This window comes from Citrus clementina, unplaced genomic scaffold, assembly GCF_000493195.1.
Source record: "Citrus clementina cultivar Clemenules unplaced genomic scaffold, Citrus_clementina_v1.0 scaffold_3, whole genome shotgun sequence".
In the NCBI taxonomy this organism is placed as follows: Eukaryota; Viridiplantae; Streptophyta; class Magnoliopsida; order Sapindales; family Rutaceae; genus Citrus; species Citrus x clementina.
In genome coordinates this window covers 40,963,233-40,986,701 of record NW_006262339.1, presented here as the reverse complement: position 1 = coordinate 40,986,701, position 23,469 = coordinate 40,963,233, and the positions used below count along the sequence as shown (strand labels likewise).

The window sequence follows — 23,469 nt, the reverse complement described above, 5'->3', positions numbered from 1 at the left end:
AAAACCTTTAATTTGATATACCTAGTGTTCAAAGTTAAATACATATGAATTTTTTTGGGAAAAAATTATAGGAATCAATTAATTTTGTATTTATTGGAATGAATGGGAGGTAGTTTTTTTTATTTTATCAACGTTCAACCAAATAACCCGCTTCTCTATTGTCTATGCATTGTCAAATGATCAGAAAATTAATAGAAATCAATAAAAACTGATCATTTAAAGGTACTCCTTCAGTGCGGTAACTAGGGTATATTGTAGTCACAACTACTTTTTATGATAAGTATTCAATTTTCTAAAGCTTATCTTTTAAATATAAAGTAAAAAAAAAATATGTTGGGAAATTCATAAAGCTAAAAATAGTAATAAAAAATAAAAATGAGCTAATCTATTTCTTGTCTAATTAACCCTCGGTCAACTACTATGAATAAGGATTCAGTATTGAGTGGAGTTTTTATTGAGTACTGAAGAAATGATTGCTAGAAAAGATAAATAAAAAAAATAAAAATTTAGAATAATTCCAACCATTAATTCAGTACTCGACAAACGCTTAACTCAATATTAAGTTTTAATTCCAACTGGTGTACCCTAATACATAATCATGAATGTTAAATAGCTAGGTTGACGAGAGGACAAGGAACATTTTTTTGTAACTTTTTTTGTAAGGAATCAAATAGAATAATAAACATCATTGTTGTATCATAACTTTATCCTGAAGAATTAATAAAATATTTGCATTAAAAAAGAAAGAAAGAAAAAAAGAAAAAAAAAACTAGGCAGGCAGTAATTTACAAACATTACCAGAAGCAAAGGGAATTAATGAATAAAAGTTAATGGAAACGAAAAGTAAAAACCCGACTGACACATGCAGAGGAATATAATAATGATTGAGTGGAATTGTGGATGGGACAAGTAGTCGGCGAACGCGGTGAGGAAGTAATATGCGTGTAATTAATTAAACGCGGATTTGTAAAATTTTGTCTAAATTTGTAATGACAGTGAGGTGATGAAAACACAGCGGCAGCACAGCAGCAGCAGCGAATGAAGCATTGTTTTCGTACGCGGCAGAAAACGCAAAACCAAAAAACGATAATAATCAAAGCGGTGGAGGCTGTCTATTGGCTGCTGCCGCCATGTTTTCATGCAACAAATCAGGGAAATTAGATTAGGAAGAATATATATGCTCGTGCTTTGTTTTCTCAGCTGGTTGTCATTTTAAAAATTATATATTTAAGTCTGGTTTAATTAATTAATTAATTAATTAATTAATTATCATCAGTATCTTGTTGCAACATATTCCTTGCTGCAACAAAACATGGAGCCAAAAGGGTATGCCCACAAAAGGCGGTTGGCTTTCCTGCAAGTCTGAAAAAAAAAAGAGGAAGCTTTGCTTTGAATAGAAAGTTCATAAATTTACTGCCAAACACACACACCACATATTCACATGATCTATCAATCAATCAAAAGAATAATTCAATTTCCATCCATTTCTTCTCTTACAATTACAATAACCGATTCCATTAACTCAGCGGCGTCTGCTTTTCCCTTCAACTTGCACCTATTTTGCTGTTTTCTGTTATCAGCTTTATTGGTTTTTTCTTTTTTCTTTTTCCTGTTGCCTTAAAATTAACCTCATTATTCAAATTCATCAACAGCCACCATGGATAGACTGATATGGACCCGCCAACTTTCTATTATCACCAATCTCATCTCTAAACAATGATGTTTGTTATCATGATAAGAACTTTGCCCACAGTTGTTTGTTGTTCAAACCCTTTACCCTTTTGTTTGATTTACAATTGATATCCAAATCATTCTATCTGGGTTCTGAAAATCATTCTCGGCTTCTGCAACGAAAGAGACTCCTTGCTGATACAAGCCAGCTTCAACCATGGCTTAACATATATATGAATTCCTATTTTGTGACTTCTTTGGCATATAGCTAGATCCGAGTTCATTAATTGTGGCAGCAGCTTCTTCTGTACGAATTAAACATATATCTAGAAACATGTACTTGAATATGGCTAAAGCTTAGGCACATGTGAATATAACTAATTAAGTTTCTTCCGGACAGAAAATTAAGCCTTGTTCAAGAAACCTGGCTAGCTAGCTAGCTATGTCCCTGTTATTGTCACTTTGTCTAAAATACTTTGAATTAATTCTCAAAGAGAGAACGCAACGCATCTTCTCCATGGATTCAGGGAATGACGCACATGATTCATGATCCAATAGTTAATTAATCTCAACTAAGGAGGTTAACTCATTCGAGTGTACAATCCACTTTTCTTTAATACCAATTTTATTTTCGATAATTAATTCCTCTTGAACAAGAGAGGAGTACAAGAAACGGTTTATGTATACAATATGATTTTCTTTTTTTTTTCCCCTTATCCCATATATCTTTTCACACTTTTGATAAATAATTATATGTTTCAAAATCATGAAGTTGATAGTATAGCTAACTTACTGACGAAATGGTAATAAAGCAAATTGCATGAAAAAATAGCAATAAAGAAATTAAACAAAAGAAAAAGAAGAAATTAGCAGTAATATATTATTAAAAAGAAGAAGAAGAAGAAGAACTAACAGATGTACAGTGAGTGGTGTATACATATATGTATCTACTAAGTAATTAATCAATCAAATTGCAATCTGCAAATTTCTTGACACCATGCATGAATAATCTCTTTACAGGTATTAAGTTCAGAATCCAAACTATAGCACATAAATTGTGATCATCAATTAGCTAGCTAGCTAACTTAATTGAAACCATACATCCTAAAAATTTACGAAAAAACAGGAGAGCTGCTGCAAACTTAAATTAATTTTCAAGTATCATCAGTAGTCCCAAAAGCTATCCAATTCAGCAATAGATGTAGCATCGAGATCCTGATCATAAGACTTGTTATCTTGCTTCGAAACAACAGATGAAATTTCGGTAGTAGTGTTCATGTCAGTGCTGAGGCCGGTGTCTTGTGAGCGGCTGATCATGGATTGGTTAGATGAAAACTGCTCAACTTTGCACTGGCTGCTGCTCTCCAAATTATGCTGCTGATGATGGTGAGATGTGCTTGCTAACGCTCTTAAAATGGCCTGACCATCACCATTTCCCTCAAAGCCGGCACCCATCAAGCTCGAGATTGCACCCGTGCTACTCCGTATTGTTCCCTGGTGCAAGTAGCCTGGATTCGGGTTATTATTGTTTTGGTGATAGGAGAAGATTTGATTTTGGATTGGAATTTGATGAGGCTGAAGGAAATTTTGATTGTCTGCGGGGATATTGTAAGATCTTGATGAAGTGGATGCTGTGTTCATGGGTTTGAACTCATTTTGATGGTCACCATTTCCAAAGCTCGAAGAACCAGGAGGATCCATTAGTGGTGGAAGCGAAGCATAATTAGCAAAAAAGTCATCACCAAAAGATGAGTTCATTGGCAGCCCTGGAATTGGAATCTTTTTAATTCCTCCTCCAATGTTCTTGTGAAAAACCCTACAAACCACCCATTCATCCTGTAAAACAAACCGGAAAAAAAAAATTAGAAAGAAAAAGAAATACACATATATTCCTTAACACAAAAAGAGGCCCCATGAAAGATCAATCTCAACCGACGGAAAAGGTAGAAAAAAGAAAATCAAGAAAAAAAGAAGAAGAAGTAAAAAGATGTTGAAAAGTTTAATAGTAATAATAGTAATCAAAGAAATAAGTAATTACCTTAGCAGCCTTGGGGAGATTGTAGTAAGAGAATTTGCCTTCAAGTCTATATTCGTGCATGACCCAATTGGTTTTTTCACCTTTAGGAGCTCTTCCTTTGTAAAAAACAAGAGTCTTCTTCATACCAACAAGGCCGCCACCACCGACGCCGCCTTTATTTCCTTTGTAAATCTCTTTATCTTTGCCGGTCGCCTTCCAGTATCCGGCCTCCGTTGCTCGGTTTGTTCTCATACCCGTTGGATACTTCCGGTCTCTCTGACAAAAGAAATAAAATTCCTTCTCCCCCATCTTCGCTTTACCTACATATACACACACACACACACATACATATATATATATATATATATATATATTCAGCAATAGAATTTACCTCATAAGAAAACAAGAAAATAGATTTTATAGAAAAGAAAGCAAGAAAGAAAAAGGGGTAGCCATAGCTAGCTTACTGGGCAAATCCCATGGCTCAGACTTGTTCAAATCAACTTCACCGATAGCGCATGCAGAGAAGCTTGTGTTCATGACCTTTTCCGTGAGATAATGAGTTATGATCTCTTCGTCCGTTGGGTGGAAGCGAAACCCGGGTGGCAAATCTATCACTCCTTGACGATGATTGTGTTGATCAACTACGGCTTCCTCCATTTCTTGAAACTAAAATAATTATAAACCCCCGCACAGGACAGATGAAGGAGAAACAATTAATAAGCTAAGACTAGGAAAGCTGGTTAGCAGTAGCAAACTAGCAAAGCCCTTGTAATATGTATTCACACAAGAGCTCAAAATATTAAAAGAACAAGAAGAAGGAGATAAGAGAAAGCAGTTAAAAGAAAGTATAGCAAGGGGGAAAAAGAGGGCTTAAATAGAGGAGCTTATTGTAGAAGAACTAAGCTCGTTTTAATTTTTGCTTATTGAAGATCCGTAGGCTGCAAGGCACTTCTGAGGGAAGCCTTCAGAGGGAAGAGAGAGAGAGAAAGAAATTATAGCGCCATAGGACAGAGACTTTCCTTCAATTATTAATTAAATTTTTATTTTATTGTATGGTTTTTATAATTGGTGTGGGGCTCCTTAGCTATATCCTATCTACCTGTTTGAAAATGAACGTGTGAGATAAAGAAAGGGCCAAAAAAATATAAAATTAAATTATGGTAAAAAGAAAAGTTTCTATGCTGGCTTTGTGGACCCATGTTTTCATACTCTTTTCACATTAAAGTAATGACTTTTAATTTATCGGCTTATAAACCTAACCTTTTTTTTTAAAAAAAATCAATTTCATTGCATGTTCTATGATTCCATCTTCCTGTAATTAATCTTCATTTTAACCATTTCTTTTTATTTTAATCAAGAGGCGTTTAACTTTACTAACTCGTTAAGATTTGATTAATAATAGTTCATTTTTCGCACAATCATTGTTGAATGGTTATTCATCATGTGCCTCGAATTTACTATTTTTGTCGTATATTTTTATTTTATTAGTTTTATAAAAACTTCTCATTCAAAGCCTCTTGTTTGTTTTGTTTTTTTCTTTTTTCTTTTTTCTTTTTTTTTTTTAAGTTGACACTGTGCTACATGGATTTCAGTAATCCAAAGATGAATTTGGTCAATTTGGAATTCTATTAGTTCGGCCAGGGCAGCTAGCTACTTCATTTATAATTATGCATACTCAGTGGTTACAATTACTATTAATAAAAATAAAATAAAATATGTATGCACGCACCATTATACTATAGGCACATGACTCGGTATGCAATTGGAATTTGAATTAGATAATGGGGATAATTCTAGGCAAATGCAAAGTAGACGCTACAAATGAACGGAATTTTATAGGAAACTGTTAGAAGCCCCCAAAAAGTCAAAAGGCAATGAAAAAAAGGGTGGAGAGAAATAAAAAAAAAACCAAGTGAATTTTTCCAAATTAAGTTTTAGGCAAAAAAAAAAATTTGCCAGCTAGCTCACTCGTTTTATTGCACATTCAGGTCTTCACTTTTGAAAAAAAGAAAAAAGAAAAAAAAAAGATCCGATATTCTGTTCGTTCGTCCCATATCATTGAAAAAGTAGAAAACAAAAAAAGTGAATATTTGAGGTAAAATTTGGCGCATTGTTTACATCGATTTGTAAGACGGTCTCCTTTTTAACTACTTTTATTTGCCAAATAAATACATGTGACGGAGAGCAATTAGTGTTTTTTATGATGGGTTGGAAATATTTTGCATGTGCAATTGGCAGGTGCTTTGAATTTGATTTTTTCAAGCAACCATTTTATTGTCCAATATAAAATAATTAAAGTGTGCAATAAATAGTATAAATTTTCTCTCTCTCTCTCTCTCTTGATTTTTTTTTTTTTTTTAATTATGGTATCTTCCCTTTGTTAGAAATTTTCAAGTGTCTTTTTTTTTTTTTTTTAGTTTCTTTTATTTAATATGTTAAAACCCCTCTGAAGTTTGTTGTCTTCAAAGTTCAAACCAAATCACTCTGCAAATTCTAATTCCTAGATGCACCTCCAAGAGCGATTGATTATGATGCAAATATGAAAATTCAGTTGCATTAAATTAGCAATCAGACGTGTTAGGTCTCCTGATCAAATGATAGATTTCATAACATTTATATCGCCGTGTTTATACTCGATTTTTTTAGTCGTAAATCATATTCCTTTTCACTAGTGTATTATTATTCACTTATGCATTATGCAAGTCAATTTCTTCTTGCTAAATATTCAAAAATAGATCTAACTTATTTTTCTGTCTAAATATTTGAATGGGTATCATAAATTGAAATAAATATATTTATCATGGAAATTTGACTACTTTTTAGTGCTTTGTATATTACACCACTAGCTAAAATCCTTATGAATAACAATATGGGGTTAGATCTGACCAACTGAGTCAAAATTTAAGGGAGGTAGGGGATTAAAACTTAGTCAATGAAATGGTGTCCAGCTTATGTATCCACTTGGATGATTTTATTTAACTCATGTGACTGTTATATACAACACAATTAGTGGAGACTCAGATTCGTTTTCATATGCAGAAAGCAGTATATATAGAACAGCTAACTAGAGGAAGCATGTATGGTGGCCAAACCGGTCAAAAAAAAAAAAAAAATGTTGCATGTTTCCAAGTGAATGACGGACAAAACCAAACTAACGCGGAGGCAGTTGCATAAAGTTAAAACATTCCGGCGCCGACTCGAAGAAAATCTTCGTTCAGTGTTTACTAACTCCCTGCCTCTCTGGTCTAATGGGCTTTTGCCCACAGAGCTGCGCCTAAAAATAAATTTGTAAACACGCCTTCCCCCCCGAATCAACAACAGATCGTCACCTAAACTAATCAAAAATCAAGTCAGATGTTGTGAGGTGGTCCCCGCCCCACGTGTTGCCATGTCAGGCGCCGCTGTGCTGACTCAGATCTTGCTTTTCGGCTCAGCTCATTCTACGTGTCAACATCACCGCGGCTGATCCTTCCGCCTCACCATTTTCACTCCTCTTATTTTATTGAAGAGTGTAGAAATTGAACGTAATATACGGGGTTTAAAAAATACATCTGCCTAAAAAGGCCAAAAAAAAAAAATTATTATTATAATAATAAGTAATAATTTTATTAATGCGGAATAACGCGTGGACCCCACTTGGGTGCCCGGGTGGGGGAATCGAAATTGGAATGCTTCAGCTGGGGCAACACTTCTTCTTCCCCGTCCGCTTCTTCTTCTTCTTCTTCATCTTCCTAATTCTTAACTTAATAACTGTTGACTTTCTGGCCAATATTTTTGAAACGAAACTGCCAAGCAAAGCAGAGCGAAGCATATTGCTGGCTGACGGCTGGTGACGATAGGGGACACCTCATCACGGCTTCTGCTGATGCTCTACTTTTATTGGTCTACCTACTTGCTTAATTTGTGTGCGCGATGCAGGCGATCACCTCCTTAATTTCCGGTATATTTTTTAGAATATTTCCCAGGGACTTACAAGCAAAATCCACCTTAATAATGAATGATTTTGGACCTTTTGCAAAATTAAATGAATTCGAATTATTTTTACTTTTTTTTTATTTAAAAAAATAGATAATTAGATATCAACTAAAATTTTAAGCCGATTTTATGTAGATTGACTTCATGAATAACAATATCTCAATTTATTCAACTAGATCAACTAGGCTAGTATTTAAGTTTAAACGAAACTCGTCCCAATTGTCGTAATAATTGAAATCAAACAAAATCAATCAATTTAAGTTAAATTATTGATTAGAATGATTTAATTTAGTTTCCTCATACTAATCTTCATAAAGGGATAGTATCGTGATTATTTTTTATTTCTCATTTCCTTTTCTTGTTAAATTGACACTACATTCACATCAATTACATAAGCAATTATTTGAGACTATACTTGAATATTAGCCCATGAGATTCTTATTGAATACAAATCAATACATGCAAGAGTGTAGGAGGGGGCTATTGACGGCATATTTTAATTTTATGAGATAACAATCATTGCATTATTTTGCAATTAGTCGATATATCTCAAACCTTTATTTACGTTACAACTTGTTAAGAGGCTATGAAGTTGTAACTTGTAGGATCCCACGTTAATAATCTAGCCAATTAATTGATTAGTCAAATTAAAGTGCAAATTTGAGAATGAAATAATATAATAGTTTTTCAATAAATGGCCTTTCGAAAGGGTACCGATTAATTTGAAATAAATTTTAAAAGTGGTAATCAGACAAAAAAATGATGGTTCTTTTCTTAGTTTTTAATTTAGTGGGGCTGGAACTACAAAGTGATCGAATCTCCCTCTCAATTTGAGCCATAAGATAAGATCAACACACCATGATGTCATATCAAAACTTTACCCATAATTCATGGCAATTTGGAAAATATTATAATCCCAAATTTCAGAGTATCGCCATCATTGGCTATCTTTTGAACCTATTTAAAACCCCTTTCTTTTTTTCCTTCATTGGCAAAACTTAAATCTTAATCTCTCCTTCCTTAAATTAAAAAATGCAAATTCATACTTTCTTCCAAATACAACCCGGGCTGTGCTATGGTGCAGTTGCAGCTGCATCGTTACATCCGTGCGCCTCCATAAACTGCGAAAAGGTTTATATTTTAACCGAAAAAATTGAGAATTGTACAATAGAAAGTTCTACGAAATTGAATTGTATCATAGATTATAACAAAATGTTACATAAATAATAAAAAATTAGTGGTCGTGTTATCATAGTTACTTGTCCCTAGAGCGTTTGACAGAGTACATTTTGAGTAGTTTTATTTAATTGGTCACTCAAATTCAAATCTTGAAGTTAGATATTACATTGTAGTATTATAATTTCTAAATAATTAGAATATATATAAGAAAAAGAAAAGAAAATTATAGTAGTGTATTGTATGATGTTGTATAATAATCTAACTCATAGAGATTTTAATTTATGGACTACCAAGGCATTGTTTCATGGGTTGCGACAGTTGGCTGGCATTGAGACACAGAATAGAAGGTGTAAGAGGCTGCGGTCACAGACTCACATGTCACCTTGATTAAGATAACCTTTTCTAATCTCATTTTTTAATTACTAATTTAATGAGTATGGGATTTGATTCATTTAAAGTCAATTACATTGACTTTTTCTTTAATGTTTGGTGGGGTTTTTAAATCAAGATCTCTTTCCAGGCTAACCTTCCCCAATTTCTCTCTGTCTCTTTTTTTCTTTGAAATTTATTTTTAATTACATATATAATCCAATAAAATTATTACAACTAACTGCTCTAACCATAAATTAACAGACTTAACAGTAAGAGAAAGCAACCCAAATGGCCAATTAATGTGACAGGTGTGTCTTTGTCCTTATTACAACCCAAAAACCAAAAAAAAAAAAAACGAAAATTCTGATAACTTGTCAAAGAAAATTTCCAAAGCCTATACTGAATTATTTCTTAATTTATAAGTTCATTTTCGTTTTTCTAGAACCTACAAAATAAGTCATGCACATTACATACATCATCTTAAATGTAATACGTTATGATGCGGTAATATATAAAATTACATGCAGTAAAACACTTTTCTGAATGACCTTGATCACGAATTAATATGATTACACCTTTAAATCTTAGTTGTTTACCTAAAACTCTAATGCTTTAAATCGGTATTAATTCAACCCCAATAATTTAAATAATATAATATTTGCTCTCAAATATATGCGCACTTGTTCAGTTTTGACGCTTAAAAGTATACCTTTATGACTTTCAACCCTCCAATTTTTCAATCCTGACTCTGTTCTTACTTTTGACAACCTTAATCTTACGATCTAATTCTATGTAAATTATGTGTATCATCTTACATTTGGTCAAAATCGGTGTGTATTTTTTTTTAATTATTATTATTGAAATGAATTTGAATGTAGATTTAATTCAACTTAAATATGAGTTGAACAGTGACGCCCTTCAAAATTTTCTTATAAAACCCCTTTTCAATTGAAATTACTTAAACAACTAAAGGCAAATTAATTCATTTCTTATTTTAAATAGAAATTCAATTAAACACTTGAATGAAATTTCATTTTAAATTCTAGTTAAAAATATTTATTTTTGCAAACTTATGAGATTTTACTATTATGGGTGTAATAAGAATTTTAGGAGGGTGTTAAAAGCTCCGGTCCTTGCATGTAGCCGGCTGGTGCTGATTTGTAAAAGGGCCAAGGCTCTTTCTGTTCTAAATCAACTGTTCCATCCAGTCCACAACTCCGTATATCATTTCTCTTCTGGGCCTTGGATTCAGCCTTTTATATTGTGAGCATATTATATTTATACAACCATATGAAAAAAAAATCAAGATTCCAAAAAATGGTTTCTTCGCTTATCTTCCCGTTTCTCAGTTCCTCTGACCTTCAAATATTTTGATGTGTTAGTGTTTCATTACTTTTAGAAGTTACAAGGTTTAAAGCAAAATTGTGAAGTTACAAGGTTTCAAGCGCAAAAGAAAAAAAAGAAAAAAAAGAAGGAATTGTTTTTGTGTACGAAATTTCCAAAAATCCTTTAAAGGTGGCTGATGATTTTCCAAAGCCGGTAGGTCCACTCCCACAAAACAATCTTAGTGCCATCTTCAATACGTTGGTCCCCATGAAAAGCATCGGCATTGAGCTTAATATTATTCACCAATCACCATCTTTATTGTTCTGTAACAATCCCCAAAGTCCTCGCTTTGTGTCCACAAGTAACGTCACATCCTTTCCAGTTTCCATCACTTGGATCATACGGCTCCAGCCACACCTGCATGCACCCGCGAATTTGGCACTCCTTAAATGAACTAATTACTTTAATTTCGACTTTTTAATTAAGTCAATTAGAGATGTTGTGAGTTATGAAGTGATCTTACAGGTTCTGTGGGGCCTTTGCCGTGCTTCATGGCCATATTAGGAGCTTTGTTAACCAGAGCAAAGCAGGGACAGCACTCTGAATCCTTTATTTTTGTGCTGTACTACCTCTCATCTTTGTACCACTGCCGCAGGCGAGTAACGTTATAATTCAATTATGTAACCTGAGCTCTAAAGATTAATGTGATGGAGTGAAATAAAACGGCCCTTAATTCTTAATGAGCAAACAAACTGGGTCACTCATATCTGATGAATCAGCAGGTACGAGAATCACAGCCTTGTCTTTACCACCTAGAGAGAAACCAGGGCTCTTTCTTGCAAAAGATCTTACAAGTTGGTTTATTAGATGAGGTGTCATTGTGCTCAGGTTGATTATTTCCACGACTGCTACCGTGGGTCCCATGCGACATCGGTGCTGCATTGTATCCGCTGCCGCCGCGTGTCCCCTCGAATGTCGGTCCTGCTTTGTATCCACAACAACAATGGGTCCCATGCGACATCGGTCCTACACTGTATTTTCAACTATCGTGGGTCCCATGAGGCGTCGGTGCTGCACTATATCAGAAGTCGTCGTAGGCCGCATGCGAAGTTGGTTTTCCACTGTATTTGCCACTGTCGTGAGTCCCATGCGACACTAGTGGTGCACTGTATCCACCGCGACCGCGGCTAACATGCGATATCCACTGCGGATTCCATGCGATGTAGGTGGTGCATTGTATCCGCCACTGCCATCAGTCCCATCTTTATTGTTCTGTAACCATCCCCAAAGTCCTGGCTCTGTGTCCACAGTAATGTCACATCCTTTTCATCGCTTGGATCATATGGCTCCAGCCTGACCTGCACGCACAAACGAATTTGGAACTCCTTAAATGAATTAATTTACTTCAATTTCGACTTTTTAGTTGAAGTCACTTAGAGATGCTATGAAGTGATCTTACGGGTTCTGTGGGGCCTTTGCCGTGCTTCATGGCCAAATTAGTAGCTTTGTTAACCATAGCAACGCGGGGGCAGCCTTCTGAATCCTTTACTTCTGTGCTGCACCTCTGATCTTTGTACCAATGCTGTTGAAGAGTAACGTTTTAACTCAGGACCTTGCTATGAAAACTGATGCAGTGAAATAAAATCGTCATTCTTAATTAATAAACAAACTGGGTCATATCCGATGAATCAGCAGGGATCTTTGTTGCAAAAGATCTTACAAGTTGGTTTTATTAGATGAGGTGTTATTGTGTTTAGGTTGATTATTTCCATAATTGCTACCATGGGGTCTCATGCGATCGGTGCTGCGTTGTATCCGCTGCCGCCGCGTGTCCCATTCAATGTCGGTCCTCCATTGTACCCGCCACGACAATGGGTTCCATGCGACATCATGAGTCCTACACTGTATTTGCCACTATCGTGGGTCCCATGCGACGTTGGTGTTACACTATATCCGCGGCTATCATGGCTCTAGTAGAGTTACACTGTATCCTCTACTAGAGTTGTATCCGTGACGAGTAGTCCCATGGCCCACTGAATGGGGGTGGGTTGGTGCCCCTCCTCCATATTGAGAGGGGTGGACCCACTGTCTTCATGGTACGACGATGGTGACTGGTCGTAGGGAGGGTGGCTGCTGCCGTGGGATTGGTTTGATCTTTTGACATCATCATCATCATGTCTGTATTTGTTTAAGTCCTCTAGCCTCAGTTGTAATCCACTGTAGTTTTTTTTTTTTTTATTCTTTTTAAAGAGTACTACTACTAGATGATTATTATAGAGAAATGTTTGATTTCTGAAATCTTCACTAGTTCAAGATTATTCTCCGGAGAGAAAGAGGTGAGCCGGAACCAAGAGATTGCAGTGGCTTCATGTAAATCAACAAGAGTAAATTTAGCTTCCATCTGACCTTTTCTTTTTATAAATCTCAACTTGAACCCACAAGTCACAACCTTGCCAAATCATTTGCTAGCTAAGGAAGAATAAAAAAACTATGTAGACTTGTAGATAAAAAATCTTCGTAGACTTGTAGTACAGTCATTCGACAATACTACGTCCCATATTTCTGTATACACATCATTTATCGTAATCAATGACATTACAGCTTTTAAAAGAAAAACACATGTCATCATGACCCGAATTCAGTGCATGCTATGGATGGCCATGAAAATGACATGGGGACACCTGGACTTAATCCATTAGTGGATTGGTATCACTTATCATACGCATTCATTATAATTCCACACCATAGATAATGAATAATGAAAGTAACAGTAGTTAATTGAGTTTTAATGACACATCAAGACGCTCACTCAATAGACAGAATACACGAACCACAGCGAGAATAAGCAGTGTGCCTCAACAGGTATCAATGAAAATCATCATGAACACAAAACACAAACCACTCAATGGAGAATGGAAAACAATCCTCCTCAGTCCTCACATATACTTCTGCAAGCTCAATACAATACAGCTACAATAGATGACAGTACCGATGCCACAATCCTGCACATATAACCATCAAAAGACCAAAAAAGAATTAAGAACAGTTCTATGAGTTGATGGGACACTCGAAGCAGAGAAAGTAAGGCTTCATCTTCCCAAACTACATATACCTAGACTAATTTATATTGAAATTCCATTATTGGTTTTAAAAGTATCAAATGATGCAACCTGAAAATAAGAAAGATATGGTAGGAATTCTATATTTCTTCGTGTTTCGACTGATGAAAGACTTACAGTAGGGGACAATCCTCCATCGCTGGTTATCTCCCTTGTTCCATTCCCAAAGCACAATGGTGGTGCCATCATGGACACCACCAGATTTCTTATCACCATGAAAAGCATCTACATTCAGGCGAATGTTATTGACCATTCTTACAGCTCTGTAACCATCCCCTATGTCCTTGCTCTCTGTCCACAGTACAGACTCATCCAGAACATCTGGATTATAAGGTATCAGCTGCACCTGCAGACATATTATCAAAGTTTTATGTTGGCATATTAACATTATATATAATTAAAAGAAACTAAATCGAATATCAAATAAATGAAGGGAAAAATCCTGATTGACAAGAAGGTAACCATGTCTAAAACGTGAAACCAACATGCAAAATTTGCCATTAAGATGCATATCTATTCCAGTTACATGTAGTATTGAATTGGAAATATCCTTGTTCCTCAAATGAGCTCGAAAATGCAAAGTTTAATTTAACTCGTTAGCAAGTCATTGAGTGGGCGTGAATTCCACAGAGATAGCCTTCCATTATAGTCTAAATGTTACCCTTATTCAGCCTTCTCTTCACCGGCATACCAGAACTAACATCTTACATTTCGGTCATGTAAGTTGTTTGGATTCTTTGCCAGTAGATATTGCCCATAGGTCATAAACAATATGCCTGGATGCAACAAATTGCTGCATCCTAATATTAAAATACAGATTCAGAAGAACATGCTAATTTTCAAACAAAACCAAATTAGCAGCAGCAGCGACATTTGAGTCAATACATGTTGATTTATATCAGTATGTGAAATTAACAACAAAGAAAGACATAATGCTTGAAATTTTACATCAAATAAACTTCCAATCACTCAAAAAATTTCATAGAATCCTTACAGGATGAGTGGCTCCAATGGAGTGCTTCACAGCCTGACCAGTAACTTTGTTAACGAGAGCAAAGCAGGGAAAGCCCTCCTCATCCTTCACTCGAGTGCTGAGCCTCTCATCCTTGTACCAGTGCTGCAACAACAACAAAAACCAAAGCAATAAACACATAAGACTAAGAGGCAAGAAACCCTGAAAACAGAGGGGGAAAAAAAAGTCCGTAGCACTAATGGCAGATTTAAGTGAAATTATTATTAAAACACAAGTGGGCAATAATATAATAAAATCATCTACAATATTCAATATTTCTTGGGGGAAAAAATAATCTTTAACTTTTTCAAAAAGGAAACAACAGAACCCAGATCAAGTTAAATACTTAGAGCAGCGCAACAACAACTGTAAACGGGTAAACAAAATAGAAAATAAATACTCACCTGAAACTGATCGGAGGGATCAGATGGAGCAAGAACCACCTTCCCATTTCTAATGGTGAGCGAGAAATTAGGCTCGGCCTTACAAAAGAATCTAACAGTAGGCTTCCCAGAGAGAGCAGGGAAAGGGGCAGGGCCAGAGCCAGAGTGAGAGTGATGATGCAGAAAAGAATGGTGATGGCCAGTCTCAGTTTTCTCATGAGAAACATGGCTCACATGTACCGCTCCCGACGCTGCTGCTGGTGGCGGCGGCGGCGATTGCTGGTAGTTGAAAGAACCGAGTCCTTCTGGTTTATCATGACTAGCGTGATACACGTGGCGCACGTGTGTTGGCTCTGGTGGTGGTGGTTGCTGATAGTTGAAAGAGCCGAATCCTTCGGGCCGATCAGTGGAGTGATGCACGTGACTCACATGTGATTCTTGATGATACGGCCGGGGCGGAGGTGGTGGCAATGAAAATTCAGGTTCTTGATAGTATGGTGGCGGCACAGGGCGCGGTGGGGGGGGTGCAGCATACTCGTTTTCTTGATAATACGGCTGCGGCGGCGGCGGAGGCTGGCCGAAGTAAGGTGGCGGGCGTTCTCGTCGTTCATCTTCTTCAGGATCGCGACGGTGGTGGTGGCCGAAGGGGAACTCCATCGTCGCTGTTCTTTTTTTGGACTCTGCTTCTACTCTCAGTACCAGTAATTTGGGATTCTTTCTTGTTACAAACAATTATGCTTGGAGCTCTTTCTTTTACCTTTTTCCTTCTTTTGGGTAAAATTACCTTTTAACCATTTTAAAACATCACAAATTTTCCGCAGCCTATTTCTTAATTTAATTTTTTGAAAACAAAATTTAAAAAAATACAACAATAGAAAGTTTTATGATTAGATAAAACATTTGTTAAAACTGTGACTGTTTTAACTACATATATTTATTATAAGCAACCAATTAAATTCGTTTTGGTGCTACTACACTTAAATTTAGTTCGAGTAATGCTACACTTTCTAAAGTATTGTGCAAAAGGATTTTTTTATATATCTTAGGAAGGGATAAATATATGATTTTATGAGTTATAAAGTTTTACATAAAAAAATATTGAATTTATCCACTATTTATTTCACGGATAAATAAAATAGTGATGTTGACACATAAAATACTTTTAACACAAAAAGTATAAAGCAAAAGTTTGATACCAACCAACCCCATCACAATAAAATGGTTATGGAATCAAATTTTATTAAACGGAGCCCTTAGGTAAGGAGTCCATTTAGGATTGTTGTTGGGAGAGTCAATAGTTATTTTTTAAAAAAAATAAAAATTAATTTTAATATTTATTATATTTTTTAAATTATTTCAACAAAATTACCTCATTTTTAGATTAGTTTTGAAAAGGAGGAAAATAGTAGCTTCTTAAATTTGAGACGTATTTTTATTTGATATAATTTCACATACATCCTTACATATTTCATATAAATCCAAAATTATCTTTGATTATTTAAAAAATAGAATAATAAAAATTAAGATCATTATCATTAATTTGATTTATTTTATCTTTACCCGTGCTCTTTACCCCAATTCTTCTTCTTCCTATTTTCCATTTCATCAAAACTTCTCTAATACTTCAAATATCATCACTGCAAGATTGCCGCTTAGGTTAGTATGTGTTTTGATACCTTATCTTTTATTTACAAATTTTCGATAAAATTTAAGATGAGTTTTATCAATATACTTTCTTATCATTTTCAAAGGACCATATCTTTGAACTTTGATTACACAAAATTTAATGTTATTTGATGAAAGAAGGTTTTTTTATTATTATTATTATTATGACAACGACGACAACGATGAAGAAGAATTAATTCGAGAAAAAAAGTATTAAACATACATGTTTGCATATGTGTTGAAGTATATTTTCCTTGATACTATATCTATTTTAGTCATTTGTATTCTAACAATACTTTAACAATTATATTTACTAAACACTTAATCAATACTCTTCACGATTGATTATATTGCAACACAGCTGACGGTAACTATTTTAAAAGTTATAATATTACCAATTAATCCTATTTCAGTAAAATCTGGTAAGTGCCAGTTTAAAAGAATTGTTGCAACTTATAAAATATGTGTTTTTTTGTAATTATCAGCACCATAATAATAATAACCTAATTTTCTCATACTCATTCAACAAGTTCGAACTCATACCTTTAACTTATAAAATAATTTGTTTTCGAAATAAAAATAATCAATTGTACAAAACGTATTTGATAAACTATGTTTTTGAAAGTACTGTGAATTTAAAAAATAAAGCACCCATCAAATTTCTGCAATCTTTTTTCTTTTATGACTGATTAATTATTTTTTCTTAAATTAGAATAAAATCATAATCCTAGGGACTATTAGGTGAGAATTAGAAGAAATAAGAAACACCCACTCCATCAATCTCCCACTTGTCGTTTTCTCTCCAATTAATCTAACCCACCCACTCTTATCTTAACAACCGGGTCAGGGTGTGTGATGCTTCAATTAAAATAAATAAACAAATTTAATATCAAATTTATTGATTAAAATTTTCAAAACTTGAATGGAGTCTATAAAATAATAAAACATGCAAACGATAAATGGAACCATGAGATCTTGTGGGCTGGCCCAAACAGCTGGCCCATGCAATCTTAATAACACTCTGACAAGTCTCTACCGTAAATCAGTTGCTCATGTTACGTAAACGAATTTGATTCTTCAATCTTTCTTATTTGTCGATAGTATTACTATCATTAGTTTGATTTCATATATAATTTGGTTGTGTCACGAATTAAAATCAAAATGATGATAGTGAAGACTTATTTATTCTCTTGTCTGAAGTTTGAATGGGTCTCAATATAAAAATTTGAATGACATATTTGTCTTTTTTTTTTAATATTGTCATGTCGAAATGTAAATGGCATTTTGTTTGATTTTATAAATGAAACATATTTTAAATATGTTTATTTGACATTTATGTATTTATAAATCAAAACGAATAAAAAGATTAAATTTTACAATTTGACATTTATGTATTTATAAATCAAAACGAATAAAAAGATTAAATTTTACAGTTTAGAAAATAAGTATATTTATTAGTGATATTTTTATAATATAATATTTACTCTCCATTAAGATCTTTTCCTATTCGGATAAAGTCATAAAAAATTTTTTTTTATTTAATAGTTTTTTTAAAATTAAATATTTAATTAAATAATTATATAATTTGATAAGATTCAAGAATTTAGACTCTCTTATGATCTGTTTGAGCACTTCTTGAGTAAAACTCAAGTAAGTGGATGTTTAATGGAAACACTTCTTGAATTCTGAAGGTTAATTTAATCAACCATACACTGTCACTATTATGTCCACCAAAATATCACTACTGTTTTGAGCTTATGGCTGCATGCAAGGTGCTCTCAAATCTTGCCAGGTAATTTGGTGGACGTATTAGTGATGATCAGTAATTGCTTTAAGCTGCTTAATTAATTAATTAGATCCTCATCTCATCGATTCCATCAATTATCATCGTTAACATTAGGAAAAAAAAAAAAAAAAATCTTAAAGAGTGTTCCTTATAACATTACTTGTTTCTTATTCACTCCTTATTTTTCTTCTTTTACGAATCTTTCTTTGATATCCACCATGTTACTCTATATTTCCTCAAATCTTTTATTTTTTTTGTATTAAAGAGAGGGAAAATAAAAAAATGAAAAGAACATTTGATTCTTTGTCCTGTTATCGGTTAAAGAATTGGTGAGCTTTACTGCGCAAATTAAAGGATACCAAACAAAGTGCATGGGAAAATGGCCATCATTATTATAATTATTATAACGATTAATTATTAGTTGTGAGGATAAATTAAAAGAAAGTATACTTCCTTCTCCAATGATCTTCAAATGCTTCTTAAGGGAATGCACGTGCATGATCTTCTTGTAATAATCTGACTTAAACAATTAAAACACTGCGGCTGCTGCTTTGATCACAAGAATGAATGAATGAATGAATGAATGAATAATTAATTAATTAACCAAGGAGGATAAGAACAATGGCGCACGATTAATTAAAAGTAATTAATTTATATTAATTAACCGATTTGAGACATCATGATTCCCATTTGAGAATTGAGACACAATTATTTTAATGGCCATTGTGATCCCAATTTCCCATCCCACAAATGCTTGAAATTTTTTTTCGCGTAGACAAGCAAGACCCACCACGAAGGGTCCAGTTATGCTGCGACACGGCACCATAAAACTTCTTTTGTCTTTTGTGACAGCATCACTCTAAATTTTTACGTAACCCCCTTGCCCTCATTTTTATTTAAATTTCTCCCCATAATTATTAAACTAATTTCTGCCTCCATCCATAGGCACATTTACTATTTTTATATCCTTATACTATTTCATATCTACAAATGTTTTGCTCTATATTGCACGTATGTCACAATACCCCCTCTTTGCTATTATTATGAGACCAAACGATTGACATGTTTAATTTAGAGCCTTAAACTCCTTTTTAATTACAATAGACATTTAAGTATCAAGGTATTTTTTTTTTTTTTTTTACATTTATTATCAAATTTCATTTAACACGTTACACTCTATATATTTACTTTTTTTTTATAAATATTATGGTACTTTTTCTTACACTCATAACAAATTATGTAACCCCAATAGTTCTATTACAAAAATTATTATAATTTTTTCATAATTTTATTTTTATTATGTTATTTAATTCAAATATTCTTATCTTATGGGTGCATTAGACTTTAAGCTATAATTTAGCAAAATATTTTATCTAACATGGACTGACGTTATATGTATTAAATTTGTTTATCATTGTATATGAAGCATACAAAATCCTTTAATAGTCCAGTTTATAATTTAAACAAACCTACTATTTATTCCTGATCATTCTTCACTTATCCACTAATTTAACTCGAACTTGTACTTGGGAAAGCACTTCGACACTCTTGTTAGATTTGTTTATTTGAATTTAGTAAAATTCCAGTTCTAATTTTCTCTTATTAATGAGAGGATGGCCAAAGGTTTTTTCTCAAACATTTTGGCATGTATATATAGATGAAAAAAGGTGGGTTTGGCGGGAGGCTTTAATTTTAGATCTAAATCTCCACTGTTAGAGCTTTAAACTCATGATTTTGTTAGTAATCACGTGCTGCTCATTATTATATTTACAAATTAGGCCAATAGTCTTTTCTAGGTTTTGTATGATTTATCATGTAGTTCTTCATGTAGCCATATACTAGTTTGACTCTACATCAATGGTGTGTTTATTAAACGAAAATCAGAATGGAGCTGGAATTAGAATGAGCAGGAATCAGAATGAGCTAGAATGAGGATAGGAAATGAGAATCAAAATAAGTTATTTACTTGAATTGTATAAATTAGAATCAAAATGAGCTAGATTTCCATTAATGTATTTACTTTGTCTTAGAATGGAAATCAAAATGAGTTAGATAATTATAAATTACTAAAAAAGTCATTAATTAAATATTGTTATAATTATTATTTTGTATTTAGTTATTGTGATTATTTATTCAGAAATTATTATTATTAATAATAATCATTAATAATAGAGTATTAATATTTACATTATTTTCAAAATATTATTTAATTATGATACTTTTTATTATAACAATAACAACAACAACAACAACAACAACAACAACAACAACAACAATTCTTTTTATCATAATAATAATAATAATAATAATAATAATAATAATAATAATAATTCATTTAAAAAAATTAAAATTGAAATTATTATCATCAACAAAATTGGAATCACAAATCATCGTCATTATCATCAACAATACCACGGAATAAAAAATCATCATCGTCAACAAATTAAAAATTAAAATTGGAATCATTGTCATCAACATAATCAGAATAAAAAATCATCAATCACCATCATCAACAAAATATCAAAATTAGAATAAAAAAATCATCAATCATCATCATCAACAAAATATCAAAATTAGAATAAAACAATCATCATTATCAACAAAAATAATTTAAAATAGGAATCATCATCAACAACAACAAATCATCATCATCATCATCATCATCAAAGCAAAACCATAGCTATCGAAGATGAAACCGGAGATGAAACGTGATGAAAACTAAGGTAGATAAAACATACATGAAACTGAGACGGGGATGGCCCAAATGGAGATGAAACATGCAATAGCTGCTGCTTCATAGCCAATGGACCAATGATGATGGTAACAGTGCTTGATTTTGTCAGCAACGGTGAGGTTTTGGATGCAATGATGATCAACTGGAGCTTAATCGAGGAGTTAGGGATTTGTTGCTACTTTTGTTTTTATTTTTTATTTTCCGCTATTTATAATTTTTATTTAAGGGAGGGTTTTTGGGAATTTTAAAATTTGAAATTGAGGTATAATTGGAACCCCTGGGAATGGGAGATTGATTCCTAACGTCCTCTTGGGAATCAATCTTCCATTCTCCATTCCCAAAATAGTGTAGGTCCTGTAATTTCATTTCTGATTCCGATTCTCGCCTCTATTATGTGAAGTAAATACTGTCAATAATTCTAATTCCAGATTCGGATTCTCAAATTTGGCAAGTAAATACACCACAAGATTAATTTTATTTATTCTTAAATAATATTATGTAATAATTCTGGACACATGGGGAGTTGCAAAGTGATTCTATATTTTAGCACTTGTAATATATATTTACTAATATTATTTACATTTATTAATAAAAGAAATTATAGTAATTAATGGATATAATAATTATTATTATTAGAAAATAGTAATTATGATAATTAAATTTGATCATCAACTACTATACCAAGTTGTCAAACGGGGAAAATTAATAGGCCAATGGATTTTGGTTTTAATTAGTTGAAGTTGGAGTGCGGCATATATTAATATTTTTTTTATTGTTATTTATATCTAATAATATTATTTAAATGGATTAATAAAATAAAATTTTAGTAATTAGCAGTATAATAATTTATTAGAAATAGTAAGTAAAAAGAGTGTAAGGTGTTAAATAAAATTAAAAAAAAAAGGATATAAGTAGAAACTACCCTAATAGTTATGAATATATTCTGAATACAAATAAAGTAAGGAGCTAAGTGAAATTTGATAGTGGATTAAAAAAATGCCCTAATATTTAAAGATAAATTGTAATTAATAAGGAATGTAAAGTTCTAAATTAAACATGTTAATTATATAATCTCAAAATAGTAAGGAGGGGGTATTGTGATACAGGTGCAACATAGAATAGAAAAGTTGTAGATATGAAATAGCGCAAGGAGCTAACTGAAATGTGCCTACGAAATGCGGGTAGAATTAAATCAATCAGCTTAATAATTATGAAAAAATTAAATAAAAAGAGTGAAAGGGGGTATATGAAAATTTACAACGTCTATGGTCACAAAAGAGCAAAGAAATCGTACGTTAACGCAGCGGGACCCCGAAACAAAGAAGGTTTGGGGGAATATGAAAGTGTGAAAATGAGTTCTGCCAATTCAATGCAAAAAGATGAACGATTTATTATGCAAAAGCACGCGTGGTTGGTTCCTTATCAACTCGTCTCTCTCTCTCTCTCTCTCAATGTGGTTTTATTTTACCCGGAATCTTTTGACTTTCTTTTGATTAGTTTTTGATGTCGTAATAAGAAGATTCACACATTCACATTCATTTCATCCTGTACGCAACATCGTGCTTGGAAAAATCACGAACTCCAGGTTGTATCTTTTATATATATATATATATTTGTTTTGTCGTTTTGTAGTAACTAGCTCGAATGGACCATCTTTTATAAGATGCTGCAATTTTTCTCTATTAATAATTGAGAATGATTGATTGGTCACGATTCATTATTATTAGCTATCTTGAATTCAAAGTTCAAATGAAACCTGTAATGTATGTTGACCCACTTCGGAAGACACGATAATTTTACGGCTCGAATGTGATATACCCTTTAATCATAATGATAATAAAGATTAAAAAGTTTAAATTTCCATGAAAACTCTAGTTACTGCTTCTTTTCATGTTGAGTATGAGTATATTTACTTGTTGGATACGAATGGTTGTTCTATTTTGTTTAGATATTACCAGCCAAGCAACTGATTGTTTCACTTCTTCTATGTTGTATGTTTGGTCAGTGGCTCTAATTTGACGTAAGACAATCATCGCTGTGACGATAAACCAAGAAGATAAAAGCAAGCGTATGCAAACAGAAAGCTTTAGTTTTTTGTACAAATTGACACTTCTTATTCCTGTGAATTTGTTTATTCAACACTAAATGATCACCATGACCTAATCTTTTGGAACAATATATAATTTGCAAGTGCAGTCGTAACTTTTTAATAGTACTTAAAATACAT

The 23,469-nt window shown here is 33.1% G+C and overlaps 2 protein-coding genes across 2 annotated transcripts; both read right to left on the bottom strand.

Annotated features, from left to right (window-relative positions):
• Positions 1-2,585: 2,585 nt before the first annotated feature.
• Positions 2,586-4,698, bottom strand: LOC18049279 (NAC domain-containing protein 87). The gene is made up of 3 exons (XM_006443290.2): positions 4,156-4,698; positions 3,710-4,008; positions 2,586-3,507 (listed from the first exon to the last, which is right to left on the bottom strand). The coding sequence occupies exons 1-3, from the start codon at positions 4,346-4,348 to the stop codon at positions 2,836-2,838; spliced, it is 1,164 nt and encodes a 387-aa protein (XP_006443353.1). The 5' UTR covers positions 4,349-4,698; the 3' UTR covers positions 2,586-2,835.
• An 8,570-nt stretch (positions 4,699-13,268) lies between these two features.
• Positions 13,269-15,819, bottom strand: LOC18049278 (ricin B-like lectin EULS3). The gene is made up of 4 exons (XM_006443289.2): positions 15,079-15,819; positions 14,657-14,779; positions 13,780-14,008; positions 13,269-13,545 (listed from the first exon to the last, which is right to left on the bottom strand). Coding segments are annotated over exons 1-4 (990 nt in total). The 5' UTR covers positions 15,715-15,819; the 3' UTR covers positions 13,269-13,543.
• Positions 15,820-23,469: the final 7,650 nt, after the last annotated feature.